Here is a 21,355-nt window from a genome sequence, read left to right on the forward strand (position 1 = left end):
TTAAATGAGTTTGATTAGACATTAAGAATCATTTTTCATTTTACTTTTCTATATTTACCTGTTCTAAAAATACTCTAACCATATAGGTCCCCCCACCACCCCATCTTATTAAGTCACTTATTTTCACCCAGTAATAAGGGTAAAAAGAATACTGAAAAAACTGGACCAAAATCAAGGTGAAGTATGCCCCAGATAAACAATTATTATAATTTGGGACTTTGGAATGGTGAAACATATTAACCTACTAAAACTAATCGCGGATTCAAAATTAACACTGATTTAGGCTTTTATCAGAGGTCAGGGGACAATCTACTGCCAGAGTATTCTTTACCAAATATCGCATTAGTTGAAAAGAACACTACACTTCATGTGCCCAGAGCAGATGAACTATCATTAGCTTTTTGATTTGGGCCGTCAGGACTAAGAGGGATGCTATTGGAATTTGCACACTGTTTGTCTATGTTTGGGGAAACAGCTTGTTCTTGATGCTTTTTGTTCTCTTTAGCAAATCCTAATGTCAGAGTCTCCGCAGGAGGCTGAAATAGCCTTTCTAAATCAACTATTTGCTTCCCTGTGTCTGCTTCTTGTTTGTGCAGCAATCTTTCTACCTCCACTTCGAGCTCCAAAGCCTCCTCATCAGCTTGTACATCCAACTGGTGCATCAACTCCTCCAGCTTCTTGGCCTTTCGGAGCTCATTTTGCTGTATGATCGTACAAAGGTGTTCAGTGAGTTGCTCTTTTATCTCAGTCTTGCGCTGTAGATCTAGCTTTGCTGTAATGTACTCTGTTTCAGCCTTGTCAAATCGCTTCCTGTAAGGATAGGTTCAAAGATTGTTCTCTTAGTTTTCCACTGAAGAGGATATTTAAAAGATAATAAATAAACTTCAAAATCGGGAGAAAAATGTATAATGAATATATGGATAACTACACTTTACAAAGTAGGTTATGGCTACTGAACTTATTTGGATTCCTCCGATATAACGACATTTCTGCACTCATTTCTTCTTTCCAAAGTTGTGCCTGAGTGAAGGCAGGCTAAGAGGGTTAATTCAGGGATGTGCTAGCTCCCAGGGGACAGGGTGACCCTGATTTACAGTGTTTGCTGGTTTCTGTGGTATAAATAAAATACTATCACCTTGGCCAATTTTGAGTTACCAATGCAATATCATTAAATGCTGAACTGGGAATAGATACACAAAATCTGCTCTCATGAGCCACTGCAAGTAGCTTCAGCACACGACTGGTTAAATGTATGAGAAGTAAAACAAGAAGAGATGGAAAAAGTGAAAAATCTGTATCTCTTGATTAATAGATTAGAAGAGAAAAATCTGATGGAAGAGAAGGATATGGATAGTGTTTGGGAGCTGAATATAAATGGGACACAGCACATCCAGCGCATGATACTGGGTAAGAGCAAGAAGTAAATATCAAGCAGAATAGAAAACTTCAGCACAGCTATAGGCAGGATTTCTCAACTTGGGCAATATTGATGATTTGGGCCATCTAATTTTTTGTTGTCAGACACTGTCCTGCGTGTTGTAGGATGGTAAACAGCACCACACCACTGGCTTCTACCTACTAGTTGCCAGTGCCACTCAGAAGTTGTGACAACCAAAAATGTCTGCAGATATTCCCAAATGTCCCCTAAAGGGATAAAATTGCTCCCAGTTGAGAATCCTTGGGTTAAGCTGTTCTCATGCCCCTCAACTCAGCAACAGACTACTGTTACACTTTTATTAGGAAATTTTATATATTTTACACATACATAAATTCTAATGCTAGGAAATGCCTATGAAGTAGGGCATTTTCACTGGAGAATTGGGTCAATACAAAAAGAAAAGTTACACCTTGGTTCATTGTCTTTTGCCTTTTCTATTATAATTTGTTGCTTTTCTTTTTTCAACAAGAGGTTTCTTCCTCTCTTTCAAGAATAATGTTGATTCTCAATTACCAGCTAGCTTTTCAATTTAATTGCCACTAACAGTTGTGAAGGCCATGCTGCCTGACCTTTGTGACTGCCTGTTATCAACTCAGTGTAATATGTAGTTTCTAGTACAAAAGTTACAGCAAAAAAAGAAACAGGTATATCTCTTAATCTAAGATTCTTTGTCTTGAAAGGAAATAATAGTGAAAAAAATAAAAGGCAAAAGGCTTTGCATTTTATTTATTTTATTTTACTTTTATTTCAGAGAATCAAGAGTTCAAAACTTTACTCCGCCATTCCTCCGTATGGACCTAATTTGGTCGTGGCTTTTTTTCAGATGCAAAGACTAGATATCCAGTTAAACTAGCTCAGGTTAAAAAAGGTGGGGTATAACTATCATTATTTTTCCCACTGTAGAACACAAGAGGCAATTTCATAGGCACATCATCAGAATCAAAGGCTATTCTCTTCAATGCTTAGAAGCCACATAGTTTCTCTCACTTCAGTTTTCCTATTATATCCATGCCCAATATGGCCACCAGCTGTGCTCTATATCAAATTCACTCCACTAAATCCCTCAGTGATCCAAGTCAAATCCGATTCAATAATTTCAGAGGGAGAACTCAGGTCAGCCTGGCTCATCTCAGTTTAAACAGAGCTCTTAGTATCAGGCCATGCCACAACGCATTGTTCAGCCTATGGATTGAAGGTACTGGAATCCATAGCCCATCTTTGTTTTAATCAGGTGTGCCCCAGAGTCGGCATCATGAGTACAAAACACCTGGTTCCTATGCAAAGGGTTGAGGAAGAGGCACACACTGATTGAAAACTCCAGTACAGTGACTATGGACAGTTACTCCAGCTGAGTCTTGGTCTTGATCTTGGTATATCTGTAAAAGAGTGAGGATAGTAATACCTCATAGGAATGTTAAGCTTAAATAGTATAAATAGGGCAAATGTCTAGCCCAGTGCCTGGCAGGTGCTCAAGAAACATAACTTTCCCTTCAGAGAATATCAAAAAGTATTGTCAACTTTTACTAATTGATATTAGTAAACACATATCTAAATTTAAGATTCTCAAAAATTTAGGGACCTCGTGTTTATCTTTGGCAATATTTGTTTACATAATATTTATTTATCATATTTCATTCCTTTTTTTACTGTCACCTAGTAAATATAAGAATGAAAAAACTTATATTACTTTTACGTTAAAGGAATTGTTCTAATCTAAAGAATCTCTCTTGGATGCCTGGTTCCCTTATTTCCACACTTTACAACATATGTTGTCTACAGATGTTCTTACATCAAGCCAAGAGCTCAGACAACTTTCTCCATAGGTGTGTTCCTTCCCTTCCTGCCCTCTTCCCCTCAACCTCCTTTCTCTGTTAGTCTGTAGTCTCCCTAAGCCAGTCAAAGTCAACTAGTAGAGATTTACAGACTGGGCTCATGAATACTGAACTGAAATTAACATTTGCAAATAGGTCCCTAGGTTTCCACTGATTTTTTCACCCTGGATAAATCACTGAAGATTTTTGTATTCTGTTTATTTATTTAAAGTCCTTCTGGCCAAAAACATGTATATATATTCTCCTTCAGATTGATTTATATTTAAAATATTAATTAGTTTTACAAACTACACTACTAGCCTATGGGTCAGATGGATAATACCAAACCAGAGTAGGATAACATACTCTGGAATAAAATAGTAGGGGCATTATATGTAACACAGTAAGACACAGTAAACTGGAAATGTAATTATAGGATTGCTTTGTTATTTTAAAGGAACAATGAATGATTTAATGAATGTTATTTAAAGGACTCTAGAAATTGTCTCTTGGTTTTAGCATCCTTGAATTTTTTAAAAACATATTCATTAACCCTCAGTAACACCAGTTTCCACTGATCCATTTTTTCAGTTCCTTTTCTGAGCAGTTCTACTTTTGATGAATCAACATATTACGATTTTTAACCTTTCTTAGAAGTTTGTCAAATAACAAAGAGAAAATAGTACTTCTTTTAAAAAAACAATAAAATGAATTACATTTTGTAATCATTAGATAGGCCCAATGGATGGACTCTTTTATAAATCTAAGATACATTAAGGAATTATAACTACTATTATTTTTCCTATATTTTGAAACATATTGCCATTTCATCATTAGTCACCATTTATTCACATTTACACTAAAAAGTTAAAATAATAATAAAAACCCAGAAAATAATATAATGACTTAAAAGAATTAGGCAATAATAAAATAAATTATCATTGCTGAATTTCCTTACTGTGTTCTCCAAAATATTGTATCACCTCCAGAAGGCGTAAAAGAAGACTGAAAACCCCATCTTTGTAACTTGTTCTTGGTTGGCTTGAACACAGTGGAGAATTAATATTTTTAAAATTTCTTTATATATGGTACTAGCAAAGTAGAGAAAACAAACAGAGGAAGACATTTGCCACTGTCAGATAAATCAAGATGAATGCTGTGGTAGGCTTAAAAAAACCAACCTCCCAATGATATTCCCTTTCTAGTTCCTGGAACCCATGTATATCACTTCATATGACAAAAGAGTGAAAATTAACTTGTGTGGCAAAAGATGTGATGAAGGTTAGGATTTTGAGAGGAGTTTACTCCAGATTATCCAGTTGGGCCCTAAATGCAATCACATGTATCCTTTTTTTTTTTTTTTTTTTGTAGAGACAGAGTCTCACTTTATGGCCCTCGGTAGAGTGCCGTGGCCTCACACAGCTCACAGCAACCTCCAATTCCTGGGCTTAAGCGATTCTCTTGCCTCAGCCTCCTGAGTAGCTGGGACTACAGGCGCCTGCCACAACGCCCGGCTATTTTTTGGTTGCAGTTTGGCCGGGGCCGGGTTTGAACCCGCCACCCTCGGTATATGGGGCCGGCGCCTTACCGACTGAGCCACAGGCGCCGCCCCACATGTATCCTTTTAAGAGTGAGGCAGAGGAAGTTTTGAGAAAGAAGAGGAAGCGATGTGACTATGGAGGTACAGAATGGAACAGTACAGCCACAACCCTATGAATAACTACAGACACCAGATGTTGGAAGAGGCAGGCCAGGATCCCGAGAGTCTCTGAGGGAAGCACAACACTGCCGACATCTTGATTTTGGATGCCTGGCCTCCAGAAATGAGAAGAAATTACTGTCACTTTACCCACTCAGTTTGTCATAATTTGTTATAGAAGTGCTAGAAAACTTATACAAATGCAGAATCACACTCTAGAGTTTAGTAGTGAAACTCATCATGTAAGTAAAATCTCAGACTATGAGTCTTCATAAAAATACATCCTAGGTGAATTTTTTCACTCAAGAATCAATGAGTAAAAAATGTATTTCTAAGGATAAAAAAGAAATATGATATTCTCAGAGTTAATCATTTCTCCAGGAAGAACTTAAGCACCAATATTTTACAAATATCAGGTTCATCCTGTGTTGCTAGAAGAATGTTAACTCTATTCTCTCAGCTAATTATAATGTTTGTGAGTCAAACATAACTTGATATAAAGAGGTTTACTATGCTTACATTCTTATTAAAAATTTTAAGTAAAGTTGCTTTTTGCAATCCCTTTTATTCTTATATCTGTAAATTATTCACAAAATGGTTAAAAATATTTGCCTTTTTTTTTTTGTGTGTGTGTGTGTGTGTATGAGGGCATCTATTAAACTTGGATAGTAAATAGTGATTCAAAAAAAATGTTCTACATGCAGCCACACTCAATTTTATAAGCTGGTCTGCACAGCATATGGCAACATTATAATCATAGCTGTGAATAGCAGCAGCAGTGACTCTCTCAAACTGCCTCAAAGTGCCAGTCTCCTTAGTGGTGTCTATCCTAACACGGCTCTACAAAAGCCAATTTTAAAGCAAATTCTGGCCTATTTGCTATCCAAGAACCTTTTGCGGACTAGCACTGTACCAAGCACTATAGAACTAAGGTATTATTTTTATTAAAAACGGAAATATCAAGGAAACCTCCTATAGAAACTGACTGCCTTGGGATTATCTTCTAGTGGAAAACTGAACAATGATTTTATGTTACCAACCTATAAATTCTCAATAACCACAAATGCAAAATTAGAAAATGTTATCTTTATCTTATACGTGAATAAGACATAACCCTGGTTCAAGTCCCAATTGTCTATGGCCTTACTTAACTGAAGAGCTTAGGTTTTTAAAAACAGCCTCACACAAAATCTACAGAGGGTGCCAAAAAAAAAAATGTATACACATTTTAAGAAAGGAAAAAACTGTGTTAAATTTGTAATACTCAAGTCACGTTTGACTTCCGCAAATAGAAGAGGAGCTCAATGTGACCTGTATTCATCATATGTTATTGGTGTATATTGTATTACAATTTTAATAGAGTTTTCCTTTCTTAAAATGTATATAATTTTATTGGTACCTTCTGTATATTCAACTGCCATGAAAAACTGTCATCTTCAGCTTAATAAAGGTGTAAAAAATTATTAAACTTTCATTAAGCGTATTTATGTGTTATAGGATATGTTCTCCTTTAGCTAGTAATCCCACTTTCTTTGTGTTTTTTTTTAAGCCTCAAACTATGACTTTCTTATATAATGTTTCATATACAATGGTATCCTTCTCCAGCCTCCACTAGGACAGAATTAAAATGTAATTAGATTATTTTTCTGTTGCGGTACCCAGTAATGTACCTCATAATATGAATTATTCATACAAAAGGCAACAAAGGCATAAAAATGTTCCTCTGGCAAACTTATGTTGCGGAGAATAAAATCAAGGCTTAGTTTAATCTTAATAGAATCTTAGTTATAGTCTTAGTGACCTTATTAAAGGAAATCTGGAACCTCCAGTTATCAGCTACGGATGGCATTAATTTAGGCAGTTAATTAGTAAAGACAACCCATTAAGTCTAACAGCACATGGTCAAACAACAATTACAAAACTCACAAGGACGACCACAAACCTCTTTCTTAAACACTAACAGTGAATTAAAAACCACAATCAGGCATTTCCGCTTTATTAAATTGTTATATAAACATTCTGATGTTGTGGTTTACCCTGGACTAATGAGGCATTCTGATTGATTTCTAGTGTTACAGAGAAAGATGCAAAACTGAGTCATTAACACAGCATTCCCTTGTGAAAAAGACAAACCAGGATGATTAAAGCAATGTTGAAAGGACTGAAAACCCCGAAATTGGACATAATTTTTTGCCCTTTTATCTGTCTGCAAAGTCCATGTAATTCTTTACATGTGTTAGTTCATTTTAAAAATATTCCATGATGATTTTTTTCTCTTTAAAAAAATGCCAGTGGTTGAATCCAAACAAACATGATAACAAATCATTTTGTACAGAGAATAATGGGAAAGAAAAAAGTGAGAGGAAAAACTTTCAAGTTTCCAAGACAGAGTGCTTTTTTAAAAATATTCATAAGCTTTAAAAAAATAACTAGATCCTCTTACTCTGATAAAACTGAAGTGAGAACTAGGTTTCAATCGCATAAGGACCATAACAGATAATCAAACATTTTAATGGAAATAACACAGATTTGGTCCTAGAATAACAGAATTTTGGGGCAAGTCCTTAGGACATTTTACTTTGCTAGACTGAAAGATACTAGAAAGTTTCAAACATTAAATAGCTGATCATTTACCAGGAGAGACTAAAATATAAATAAATAATGCAAGAACTAATCTAATGGGCATGTGAACCAAGATAACCGGCAGGGAAAAGTTAAGAAAAGACTTTGAAGATAAGTGGACGACTGAGCACAAAACAGGAATAAATATAGCATCTAGTGGGGTTGTATTTTTATATATGTATGTATTTATATATATATGTATATTAAATATGTTGTATTTACATAAAAGCTCCTGAACCAGTGAGTAACGAGCAAGGAGCAATAATTAACTTGGACTCCTTGTTCATAATTCAATTTCCCCAACTCACCGGGCATATGAATAGTCCAGGCTGGCCTGATCAATCCGGTTCCTAAGGATTCCAATGTCAGCCGACACCATGTCATCTAAAGCTTGCAACTCCTTCTGGATCCGCTTTAGTTTTATGGTCTCTGCCTGCGTTCTTTTGGATCTAGAATATTAGTGAGTAGGAAAAATAAAAACATTTTAAAAACATGTATCTTACATAATAAAAGTGAAAAGGCAATATGCTAATGTATGATTATAATTTATGAATTTTTATAAAGTAGAAAAAATGAGAAAAATTCAAATAAAATAAATGCTAGTAACATTTGAGCTTTTTTCTTTATTTTTCCAAATTTTCTATTGTAACACATTATATTCATAGGATAAAAAGATTTTTAAAAATTCCCAATATTAACAGTCTATTTGTAGGTTGATATTCATTCAGTAAGGAGAATAAACAGTAAAAGAATCTATCTGCCTTCCCTTTACACTGGAAATCCAACACAGCTTTCCAAATTTCTACTCTGAAATTCTTCTTGCTAAGCCCATTTTCGTTTGCCTGATACTTACCGACATCAAGAACAGATGCCTGCATTAAACATTTCTTTATATGTCTGAAAACATCTATTTGGTTTTAACTTCCTTAGGACTCATTTCCCCAAACTTTTATCACTTTGATTTTTGCTCTTCAGGCAGAACTACAGATCCTCAAAATTCTTGTGGGGCTCAAAACCAAAACACTCTTTTCTTTCTTTCTTTAACAGCACATCCAACCCCTCATCATCTTTCACTCCTCTCACCACCCCCCAAAGACAATACATACTTAAGAAACAGAACAAGCAAATATAAAAGCAAACCTTTAATCATGATCTCACTCATTTCAGAATTTTACACACATTCTGAAGGGAGAGGAAAACCCTCCACATAAAATCACTGTATTGCAACTTACATTCTCCTGATTTCTACTTCATTATGCAATACCCTTCCCTTACCCACACAGGTTCACTTACCAGTATGACTCTTTTCCTTCATATCTTTTTATTAATAATTCAAACATGCTGCATTTACTTCCATTTCTGTTATATCAGTACTTTGTCTTAAAGCAAAAGCACTTAGAGAAGTGCTGAACCCGTAAAGCTTTTTGTAAAACCCCCAATAAACAACCTCCCCACCTCTTCCAAACTATAGACTAACATTTTATTTTTTAATAATTGTGATATTTTTCAAAAAGGGGGCACTACTCTTTTATATACTGTTTTGTTTTCTTGAAACCTAAGTTTGTGAGTTGCATATTTCCTACGTTTCATGAAAGATCAAAGTGTACCAGTACCAGAAAAAAAATTTCAAATACATGTATCGATCTGGCAGACACTATTCTGAATTACTCTTACACCCACCTACCTTCCCCCTAACTCTTTCCCTCCCTCTACATACACTCCAGCTTCAAGTAGTAACAGTTTTGTCAGACTTTTCTGGAGGTCAAAGAAGAAAATGTCACTGAATACGTGCTTACATTTAGTTCTGGCTCTTTCTAACCACTGCCTTACTGCCAATGCTTAGTTTCCTAAGGCCACAGGAGATTGGATAGAACTACAAACTAAGTGGGCAGCAGGAGTGTTGGGGGATAGGAAGAGTGGCTCCAATGGGAACACTCCTCTTGGGCCCTTGTACAATGCAGTAAGTGAGAAGGGATGGCTGACAGACACTAGGACGCAAAGGAAAAACTGAATCTCACATAGTGCTCATAATAATGACCCCAAGTCATCAATAAAAGTTAAATTCTATCATGTATCTTCTATGAGTGGAGGTAGGGTAAATTATTTTAGAAAAATGCCCACAGGAAACACAATTAAGATTTGTGAGGATATAGGTCACTTACATGGAATAACCTTATTTATCTACATGTCATGTGATTAAGGGCTCCCCATGTCAAAATTAAAACCTGCATTCTTGCTAATTCACACATACCGAGAGCTATTAACTGCTTCCCTTATGAATGTGTATGTGGTTAAAACTGAAAGTACTTACGCTGGTTCTTCAGTTTTAATTGCAACTGTATTTCTAAAGTAAACATGCTCTATGCTTAAAAAGTTCTCCTTAATAATTTAAAACTGGAATTTCAGTATCACTTACAAAGCACAATTTGTTAGCCTCGAAAGTTTTGGTTGCAGAGAAAACATCAGTATATTAGAACAGATGTGGGAAAATAAATATAAAATATCACAGAACTGATTGTGGGTTACAACACAACCTCTCCTGGTTCAGGTGCCTCACCTTTCTGCAATAGCTTTAGCCAAAAGAGCTTTCTTACGTTTATTTTTCTCTTCCATTAGCCGTTGCTCTTGTTGGAGAACTTCCCAACGAGATTTTTCTTGCCTGGGGAGCATAAAGATGAGTTTATGAAAGAGACTGCTACCCTATCCCACACCTTACAGTCTCAGTTCCCTGTATAAAATTTAATCAAGAAGATTTATGTGTATTTTCTTTCAAAAGTCTTCTTAAGAAACCCATCTGCAATTCATTATTTTGTTCTAATAGGAACAAAGACTATGATCTGAAGTAAAGAGGTTTATATAAATTGGACCCTTGAAATCCATTATATGTACATAATCTAGGAACCCACAAAGTGGGAGCCAGAGGGCTATGGCATTTTTTTAGCAGTACAGAGAAATTCATTTAAGGTAATTATGTATTATATGCAAAATAGAGACCAAAATAAATTGGTTTGTAGTTGACATCGTGTTATTTATAATTTTAGTACTATAATGCAAGTCTCTACCACTTGATCCTTCAGACAATAACCAGTGTTTCATACAATTTTTTTTAATTTGCTCACTTTTTTCCAACTCTTAGATAACAAAACAAAACACTATGAGCTAAAACTGGAATGCTGGGCTAAAGAAAACCTTCAAAGATCTAAAAACATGTATTATCTTCCAACCTGTCCAATTCTGAAAGCAATATATTAAAATTTCCAACAAAGTCATGAATTTGATGTCAACTCAAGTTAAATAAGGTGATGGCACAACTATTTCTTACAGCCAGCGTACCCCAAGTCTCTATCCCCAAACCTAGTAACCACTTCCAAAACTGTCTTTCCTTCTCCCTACCTACAGCTTCTACCTTCGAGGTCAGAGTGGCCATTTCTCATTTTCACTATTGCAGGCATCTCCTCATCAGACCTCTCAGTTCCAGCTCCCCCAGTATTCTCACCCAGATGATTGCCAACATTGACACCTGGAATTTCTTCCATTTCTTTGATTGAGGCCTTTCTCCCACACGGGTCTTGGTGGTGTCTTGCTGTATGAGTGAACCTCTTAGGCTTTCAGTCCTTCCCCACCACTTTACTCTACTGTTGTCTGCTTATCCATTTCCTCTCCCACAGAAGGGAGACGTCATCTCTGAGCACTTTCTATGACACAACTTTCCTTTCCCCTTCTGACAAGCTCAGAATTTCTCTTTTCCATGAATGATTCCTCAGATTACATCTCCTATGAAAATTCTCCCAAGCATCTAAATAAGTAATTTTCCTAAAGACATCCAATCTAACTTGTCCAGCTCAATTTAAACTCATCTACCCCACTTGCCTCAGGCCTTTGCTGGTAAATTACACTTAAAGATAGTTAAATGTGTACACTTGTTCAATATTAGTTTCATAATTCATATGACTTTATATCTCTTGTCAAAATGATTTCTTAGTTGAAAACCTCTGAAGTTGGCAGGAAACATTTTAAACTCACAGTAAAATCTAGATCAGCAGAGATTAGAGAATTATCAGTAAATATGAAAAATATAAAATACTTCGAAAATGACTCAGAAAAGGGAAAACAGAAATGAATTCCATCCTTTCTCTCCATGAGTGATAAATCAGGAAGAAACAAAAAAGAATATATTAAAATATAAGCTACCAAATAAAAAATTAAGAATAATTCGCAAATCACAGAATGGCAATTTCCAGAAGAGTGTGGCTAAATTATGTAGGTAGTTATTAATACAAAAAGAAAGAAAAAAAAAAAAAAAAGAAATCTAATGATGCAAGTGAATTATATAACTATTCCCCTGAATTTTTCATAATCTCTGTTAACCATCCTTTCATGTCTCTTCACAAGTACCCTTTTTTTGACAAGTGGAGATGCAGCTTGGAAGTTAAAAAATAGGGGGAAAGTACTACACAAATAGGAACTGATTATGGTGACTGTAAAGGGCACAGCTTTTGTATCCAGACAGACTTAGATGTAATAACAACTCTACCACTTACTGGCTATGTTTTAGCTTTAGGAAGATAGTATCTTTTCTGAGTCCCTGATACCTCATATACAGAGGTAAAATAATAAACGTATATTGTAACACTGTTATGAAGACTAAGTGGCATAAAACATAAAAAGTGCCTACCAGTACCTGGCTTATAATATATTTAGGTGGTAGTTATTTTTCAATAGTTTATACACCATGTTTCTACGCTTGAATATAAAACAGAGAAAATGTTAAAACAAACTATGTAGCACTTCCTTAAAGCCCAGAGGTGAAAAAAGGGTAAAATGAAAAGTCTCATGGATATATAGACTTACTAACAATTCCATTTTCTTTTTCTCCAATTTGCAGTCTGGCTTTGGAGATGGAACCTCAACATTTTTGTGAACATCATGGGAATTCTCGAGTCCTGATTCCCCTGGTTGTCTTTCAATATCCTGTAATCTTCCATCACTAACGGGAAAGGTGAGGGTAAGAGGATTAGGAGGAGTGGGGGAAGAAAAATGTGGTTTTGGAGTGTGAAGTCTCTGTTCTGGTGCAGAAAGCAACTGCTCTGGAGGTACTGAAGTTGATCCATCTTGAAGCCCAAGTTTTCGGCTTTGCTCTAGAAGGGCTTTTTCTCGCTGAAGTTGTTGTCGACTTTTCTTCACTGGAAGACGCCGCTGTGATTCAAATGGACCTACAGAAGAGAAAATGGAATACAATTCCTTTGTGTGAACAATAAATAATTTATTTCTCTAAACAAACATTAACAACAAACTCTGATAATTCTAGAGGTTCCCCTGCCTCATTCTCTATCTTGAAAGCCATCTTTCTATAGTTTCAATAGTTCTCACATCATACTGTTAATATTTAAAAAAAGCTGCCTTGGCTCTTAAGTTTATTGTTAAGGAAAAGTCCTATTCTCCATGAATTAGGCCTTAAGAAGCAAACCAACCTCTTTGTCAACTTGATTTGAAAGAATCAATTTTGACCAAATTAGGGAAATGATTGAATTTCCTAATATGTCTTAAACTGGATTTATGGTTCTGTCTGCTCCCCTGAAACAAAATGCTGGCTGAATTATCAAATGGGATTCCCCTCTCTTAAATTTAACAGCTGTTTTGGTAATTTTTAGATGCCATCACAGATATATAATTAAGTGAGATCTCTTATCTCTTCCTTAAACCATTTTCTTTCATCTGATAAAACAATCCAAAGTTGTATTTCTCAAAGTGTAGTCAGACTCTAATCAATGCATACAAACTTATTTAATAGTAGCCTGAACAAAATATAGTGGAAGATAAAACTGGAAGAAAAAAACTTTTAAAAGAATAAATGAAATAATAATACTTCTTTTACTTTTTGGATTGCCCACAACAGGGCAACAGCTGGAGGGCAGACAACTGGAGGATCTGACTCATATTCATATTAAATCTAAAAAATGCCCGGGAAATGAAGTTATGATGAGTCCTTGTAGATGAACAATACAAAGAGAACTTTTAAATTCTACATACTGACCTCAACGTATGCTTATTATTTAAATTTCTCAAAGTATAGTTAAGAACTCTGGACACAGTCCCAGCTTTATTTCTGCTCAGTGACCTTGAGCAAGTCAAATAATTATTCAGTATCTTAGCTTCCCCATCTTTCCAACTGTTTGAAAATTATATGCTGTACTTAACACAGTGAGTTATTCTAAGAATTAAATGAGATATAAACAGAAAATATTTTTGAAAAGACGGACGTACTGTCAAAAGCAAATGTTACTGTTGATTGTAGCCAGAAACACCAAGTTTCTCCCTGTACCTTGCTACTGGAACTTTTTCTTGGCTACTGTTCTTCACTCACACCATTAGAACATGTCACTGAGCCTGGTTACCTCCCTGATGAACTCATTAGCTGAATTATTAATGTCCCCTGAAATACAGCTCCTTTAGCTTCTATAATTTTTTTGCATATTTATAGAACCTACCTATAACCAAGAAAAAACCAATTTTTTCATTCCAAAATAAACAACAAATCAGGACACTTAAAAACAGAACACACTGTTTTTCCATACTGTGTATTGGGTACTGCAAACACCAAGGAAACTATGGCACCCTGCAGAGCATAAGTCTACTGCAAAGGGGACAATTCATGGTCATCTCTAAATTAAACATTCTGCATCAGTATACCAGACATTTTGATTTTTCACAATTAAAATTCAGACTTTTATGTAAATTGTCTTATGTTTTTAAATGTAGGGAACTGAATCATTCAGGAAATCTAGATTATGTTATAGTGGGAAATCCAGTGGTTTTAAACCAAAGGTTTATTTCTCATTAATGCCATGTAGTGAGGAAAGGCCAACAGGGGGGTTCTGGTGATTAATCTCTCAGGGCTCCTGGCTGACTTGTAGAGTCACCAGTTAGTGTTGCCAGTCACCATGACCAGGAGAAGAGAGCGCTCAGGACTCACTCTGCAGCTGACATAATACTTCTGCTCACAATTCAACAGCTAAAGTAGTACATGGCCCATCCCAAACAAGGGCAATAAGCACATGCTGGTTTAGCAAACAGTACTAATGATTATTACCATTATTAACTTAAAAAGAAATTTAAGGATTAGGTAATGAGAAAGAGAGACAGACAGACAGACAGACACAGGGAAGAAGAGAAGAAAAGATGAAAGCCAAACACATTTTGGGGTTAAATTAAGCCAATGGTCTACTGCAGTGATTCTCAACCTTCCTAATGCCGTGGCCCTTTAATATACTTCCTGTGGGTCATGACCCACAGGTTGAGAACCACTGATATACTGTATCTGTTACTTAAGCCTTATGCCCTCCACACACAAGAAAAATTATCATTTGAATCATGTGCTGATCATTCCCCTCCTTCTCTAAGTCATATTGCAAGTATAAATATTTCTAAAAGTATCTATTTTTTTAACTTTATAAAAAGGACTTCATGCTATACATAATCTTTTTTCCCTTTACTTAATATTGTTATTGCAGTTATTAATTTTGTTGTATAACATTCCACTATGAGAATAAACCAGTCTATTGATCTTCTTTCACTGCTGGACATTTAGGTTAGTTTTGGGTTTTTGTTAGTATCAGTGAATCTCACTGTTACATCTTGTCTTATATATGTGCAGGAATTTTCCCTGGATATTATCTAAGAACCGATGGGTCATAAAGTATAACTTTAGGATTAATGTCAAACTGTTATTCAAAGCGTATCCCCTCTAGCAATGTTTAAGATCCTGTGAACGTACTTTCACTTCAGTAAGTGATAAACATTTTAATTTTGTCAATCAAATGGGCATAACATGGTCTCTCACTAAGCTCTTCATCTGTAATTCTCTGCTCTTTGGTGTTAATAAGCATCTCTTTAAATTCCTTTCTCTACAAAATATTCATGTCTTTTGTTGACTTTTCTTTGGGCTTATTTGTAGTTTTTATTTATCATAAGCAGCAAACAATTAGAAAACATAATTAAAGAAAAGAAAAATCAATAACAGAAATTATTACATATCCAGGAACAAATCAAACAAAAAGATGTTTAAGACCTATACAGGGAAAACTCTAAAATGTATTAAACGATATTAAAGACGATCTAAATAAATGAAGAAATATGCCATGTTAGTGGCAGTGTTAATAATGTGAAAATATAACTGATCTAAATATTCAGTACAATTACAATCAAAATTCCTGCTGGGTTTCCCATGAAGTTTAGCAAAATTAATAAAAATTTTATATGAAGAGATAAACCAAGGAAACTTCTGAAGAACAACAAGGGAACTAGACTACTAGATAGAAAAAAATATTACGAAGTTTCATGACAATGTGTGGTGCAGGAACAGACAAAATGACCAGTGGTCTAGAACAAAAAAACTGATTCACACATACATGAAGCATTAGTATGAAGTAGGATTTAAAATCAACAGCCAAAGGAAGGATAATTTAATAAATCCACCTGGGGAAATGGTTATTTATATGGAAAAGATAAAACTGGATCTATACTTCATACCATATTAAAAATGAAAATCTTTTTTTGTTTTCAGGCCAAAAATAAAAAATTTAATGTGAAATTAACCTGCATAAAATGAAAATCTCAGTTAAGGAAATTACATTCAAGAATGATAGAAAATGATTCCAGATGAAAGATCAGCAATGATAGAAAAAATATGAGAGGTGCACCTGGACAGGAACTTTAGGAGAAACCTCTCTTCACACAATGATCTTGCTCATTTTCTGGCATGTAGATCAGTTCTGGTTTGGGAAATGGATACCCCAGAGAGATCAGGAGACCACAGGTCTCCAGTATTACCTCCCCACACAGGCAGGGGTCCCTGGGCCAGATTCAGTTGCCTCCACTCATCCCAGGTGAAGGTCACAGCCAAGTATTTGAAGGCCATCAACACGTGTGACACTTCCTCTACAAAAAAATGCTGCTCAAAAGGTGTTTCCATATCTTTTCCTCTATGCCCCAACCTACAGAGGCTGTAAGCGCAAAGTTCTCCAGCATCACATTGTAATACAGGAGTTTCTAAGCTTCATTAAGGAGACCCCATTCATCCCAGGAGAAGTACATGGCCACATCCTCAAAAGTCACATTGCCTTTTGTAGGGTCCATAAGCACTTCCGTGGCCATAGGAACCTCTATGCACCGGAGAGAAATGCTTCCTCTCCAGCCCTTTACCTCCTGTTGCCCCAGACCTGACTCAGCCCTCTGGACCTTTTAACCCCTAAAAATAAGAATCTTAACAGAAAACATAAATTAGTATCGTTTAGACCTTACAGTAGACTAATTTCTTGAGGCACAGAAAATGTTAGCTATTAAAAATTAAAAGGCTGATGAATCTGGATATATTAAATATGTGTTCATCAAAAGATAAAAGTTAAAAGACAATTTACAAACTGGAGGAGGATATTAATAATGTAATTGGCAATGAACTAGTATCAAGAATAAAAAACTGTTATGAATTTCTCTAGAAACTGATAATATGAAACTGTACTATCTTTACCTTCATGTTTTTATAAAATAAATCATATTTTAAATATATGTATATATGTATCATGCACACACACTTTCCCAATCTGTATTCACAAAAAAAAAAGAAAAAAAAAAGAATGAACATATCCTCTTATTTGGAAGAAACAAGAGAGTGTATTTCCTGTCTCTCAAACGACATGACTTGCTTTTGGTAAGTGAAATATATAAGTAGAAGTGACACATGTCACTTTGTGGTGTCAATGTTAAGTTAAGCATTTAATTGCCAATGTACAATTTTCAATAATCTTTTCTTCCAGCCATGGTGAACTCCTACAAGCACCAAAAGACGGTGTGGTGAGTATGGAACAGAGTTAACACATGCTATCCTTCCGCAGACATGAAACGACTGTGAAAAACTAATCTTTATTATTTTAAACAATTTTTTAGGATTATTTGTTATTTCAGTTTAACTTGGCTTAACCTGATTTCTTAATTACCAACACCTCTGAAATTCCCTGATCCCATTCTCTTGCCTCCCCACTATATACAGTCATGGAGCACTTAAAGAAAGGGATACCTTGTGAAAAATGAGTCATTAGGCAATTCTTTCCTTGTGCAAACAACACAGAATGTACTTACACAATCCTAGATTGTATAGCCTACTACACACCTAGGTTTTATGATATAGCCTATTGTTCCTAGTCTTCACACCCACACAGCATGTTACTATACTGGAAACCATAAGCAACTATAATACAATGTTCAGTATCTGTGTATCTATTCATAGAGAAAGTACAGTAAAAATACAGTATTATCATCTCATGGGATCATCATTGTGTATGTGGTCCATAATCAAGTGAAATATTGTTATGTACAATACAGGTATGCTACTGTGACTGGTTCCAGGATCCTCCCATCCTCAAGTCCCAGAGTTGGCCCTGTGGAACGTGTGTACGTGAAAAGATCAATTCTCCTTATATTCAGGTTTCACACCCACTGAATATTATATTTTTGATCCACACTTGGTTGAAAAAACTCTGCATATAAATGAACCTGTAAAATTTACACTTGTGTTGTTCAAGAGTCAACTGTAATTACATACATCTTAACATATATGTTAATTCATGTGGCTGTAGGTAATATATAACCACTATGTAGTAGCCCACCAGATGAAAAATATACCACAACTTATTTAACCACTACCTTGATTCTTGACCATGTTCCTCAATGTACAAGTAGTGTTCTCTAGAGCACTAGTTACTAATTATATTTTTAAAAACAGCTATAAGGGACTTTAAAATTAAAGATGCAAGTCTAGTTTTACAAATGAGAAATTCAAGGTGAAATATTTAGAGGCAGGGCTGGCTTCTATATGCCAGTGACTATTTGCTTATAGTTATCAAAGATGGTAAGATATTTTCCCTGTCCTCAAGGTGGTCCCAGACAAGCTCTGAAGCAAACGCTTGTACAATCTCTACTATCACATTATTTTATGATTTGTCTCCTTGCCAAAGTATTGGAGTCAGACCAGAAGCCATGGTACTTACATTCTGTACACTGGAATATATGACTGGATGTTGAAAACAGAGAGTGAAAGAATTTGAGTACATCAAAATAGATGGAGTTAGTTAACCACACGCTTTAGTATAATCTTTAAGGTAAGTTTATAAGGCCTCCGGAACAGCCAAAATGTCCCCAGACTATCTGGCCCTCTACTATTAATTTAATTCCTTTCCCATTTGTCAGTCTCAGATTATTCACACATCTATACTAACCACCACTTTTCCCACGAACTCTAATAAAAAGCATAGCAGGATTTACTTAATTTTCTACAAATTAAAAGTGTTTGAATTATGGTACCAATAGTGATGTAAACTTCTGTAACAGAATTTATGTGAAAAGAATCACCATGATCGCCATACAGATCTTTACGGAATTTAAACCGTAAACAAAGCACAATTGATATCGCTAAGAGTGTTCCACAAATATCAGCAAATTTAAATCGTTCCTCAAAAGACTGAAAAAACAGCATAAACCATTTCATGATTATCAAGCTAGAGAGGGAAGCACAAGATTTTAGCTGATCCCCAAATCAATAGAACCCTATGTATATAAGTACGTGAAGCCTTTAAATAAAACCTTTTAGAGACTATTTTGGTTTGCTGACTCTCAAGAATTGTAAAAAACTGCAAAAATCATCTGGCAGCCAAAAGTGTATGCAATACTCCAGATGCATTATGAAATGTATCGAATTTTTGCATTTATTCAGATCTTTATGCTCCTTTTTCCCCAACCATTATGTGCTGTTATAAATTCATCACGGTTCTAATATGATATGTGCCCCTCTTTCCTTTTACCCTCACCCTAACTCTCCAATTACTGACGCGGGCAGCAATCCTCCCTATAGGAGACACCCAGACAGTACGCTCACTTCCTTTCCCAAGTGCCATGCCTTTCACAAAAAAATGTCAAATCGATGAAATGGATTCCTGAGCCCTTTTCCCTAAAAGAAGATCCCACACCCCTGGAACCCCCTCCCGCTGTAACTTCCAGCACACATAGTTCTGGAGCCCCCTCAATCTGTCCACCCACTAAAAGCTCCTTCCCCGGAACACACACGCAGTCTCTTCCACGCCCCCTTCCGCTTTAAAAACTGCAGCCCCGCCCCTCCCCCTTCAGAATCAAGAATTAAACCTCTGCACACACATCCCGTTACCTTTAGTCTGCTTTAGTCTCCTCAGCTCCTCTTCAGAGAAGCCAGCCCACCCCTGCGCCATCTGCCTCAGCTACCAGCACCCCCAGAATACCCCAATCTCAGAGCCCCCGACTGCCAACACAGCGGCGCAAGCACATCCGGGTTCTTCCCCGGCTGCATCCGACCAGCCAATCAGCTTGTCAAGCTCCGGATACAGGCCCTTTCTCGCTGGCGTCAGGGTCCGGCTCCCTTTGCAGCTGCCTCCAGCAGTGCCTGACAATTTGCCTAAAGAAACCTTGCCACGCAGACATTCATTGTCCCTGAATTGCCTCTGTTCTATCTGGAGGTGTCTTATTTTTGTTGGTCAATCGCTTCCAGAGATAAGGGCGGAAATGGTGCCGGGCATAAACTGAAGATATACAGGCAGTTCGGAAAAGGCTATAAGTCGGTGGCGGAATGGGGAGGGCGTGAGCGTCTCTTGGGTCTTCTGCAAATTCACCCGGGCGGAGCCTTGTGCCCTTAGTCCCAGAGCCGTCCGCTTCGTGGCTTTTAGAAAACCGTGTTTACCGCCTGGAGAGTGTAGTGGGCTGGAAGAATCTCCCAGATTAACTCAAGAAAATGATCAGAGTTAGGCTTTTAGTGATGAAAAAACAGTTTAATTCATGGACAGGAAGCAGACGTTTGCCGTCGGTTGTCTCTCGCAGGCCGTAGCGTCTCCCAAATTTCTTTTGCTTGTGCGTTGTCTTGATATTTCTTTTGCGATTAATTTTTGCTAATGTGTTATCTTTCTGCTAAGGAATATCTTAAATGTCTCGACTTAGAAATAGATCTCCCTTCCGATTTTACATTAAGTAGACAATGTAAAATGTCGGTGCTGGGGCATGAGAAAACATTGCTTTGAATCTCACCTGGAGTCCTGATTTCATGGTCCTGATTCTGCCTTAAACGCTAACTTCTCTGGGCTTCTGTCTTGTCATTTTAAGTAGGAGTGCCAAGATTAAAAGATGCAAGAGTGGTCAGAGTACACAGAGACAACGATGACTTACAATGGATCAGTTGTTATATTTTCCGTTTTTCTTTTTTCACTATTTTTAGTAACTACAGCACCCCATTATCTTGGCTTACATTGAAGATCCGAGTTGTGACTCTTGATTTTAGCGTGTCAATATTTTTAAACAAATTGAAAGAGCGGACTGTAGGGGCGGCACCTGTGGCTCAGTCAGTAAGGTGCTGGCCCCATATACGAGTGGTGGCGGGTTCAAACCCGGCCCCGGCAGAAGTACAACAGAAAAATAGCCGGGTGTTGTGGCAGGCGACTGTAGTCCCAGCTACTTGGGAGGCTGAGGCAAAAGATTCGCTTAAGCCCAGGAATTGGAGGTTGCTGTGAGCTATGCGATGCCATGGCACTCTACTTAGGGCCATAAAGTGAAACTCTGTCTCTACAAAAAAAAAAAAAGAGTGGACTGGAAAATAAGACACTAAGAAAAAAGTTGAAGTGAGTATCTTAGATTTAGTAAGAGACCAGAACGTGAAGGACGTTTGAGAAATCCCAAATTTATTAATTTAATGTTTGAGTTTTAAATGTAAAATGGTTT

The 21,355-nt window shown here is 36.4% G+C and overlaps 1 protein-coding gene across 2 annotated transcripts; it reads right to left on the reverse strand.

Annotated features, from left to right (window-relative positions):
* Nucleotides 1-281: 281 nt before the first annotated feature.
* On the reverse strand, nucleotides 282-19,941 carry GORAB (golgin, RAB6 interacting). 2 transcript variants are annotated; one of them, XM_053607639.1, is made up of 5 exons: nucleotides 19,782-19,941; nucleotides 12,426-12,783; nucleotides 10,128-10,229; nucleotides 7,879-8,019; nucleotides 282-810 (listed from the first exon to the last, which is right to left on the reverse strand). In XM_053607639.1, exons 1-5 carry the CDS (start codon nucleotides 19,840-19,842, stop codon nucleotides 366-368), a joined length of 1,107 nt encoding a protein of 368 aa, XP_053463614.1. In that variant the 5' UTR covers nucleotides 19,843-19,941; the 3' UTR covers nucleotides 282-365. The 2 variants fall into 2 exon arrangements, with proteins under 2 accessions (XP_053463614.1, XP_053463615.1); XM_053607640.1 differs by lacking the exon at nucleotides 19,782-19,941 and having other exon boundaries at nucleotides 12,422-12,548.
* Between the last annotated feature and the right edge of the window lie 1,414 nt (nucleotides 19,942-21,355).

This window comes from Nycticebus coucang, chromosome 10 (assembly GCF_027406575.1).
Source record: "Nycticebus coucang isolate mNycCou1 chromosome 10, mNycCou1.pri, whole genome shotgun sequence".
In the NCBI taxonomy this organism is placed as follows: domain Eukaryota; kingdom Metazoa; phylum Chordata; class Mammalia; order Primates; family Lorisidae; genus Nycticebus; species Nycticebus coucang.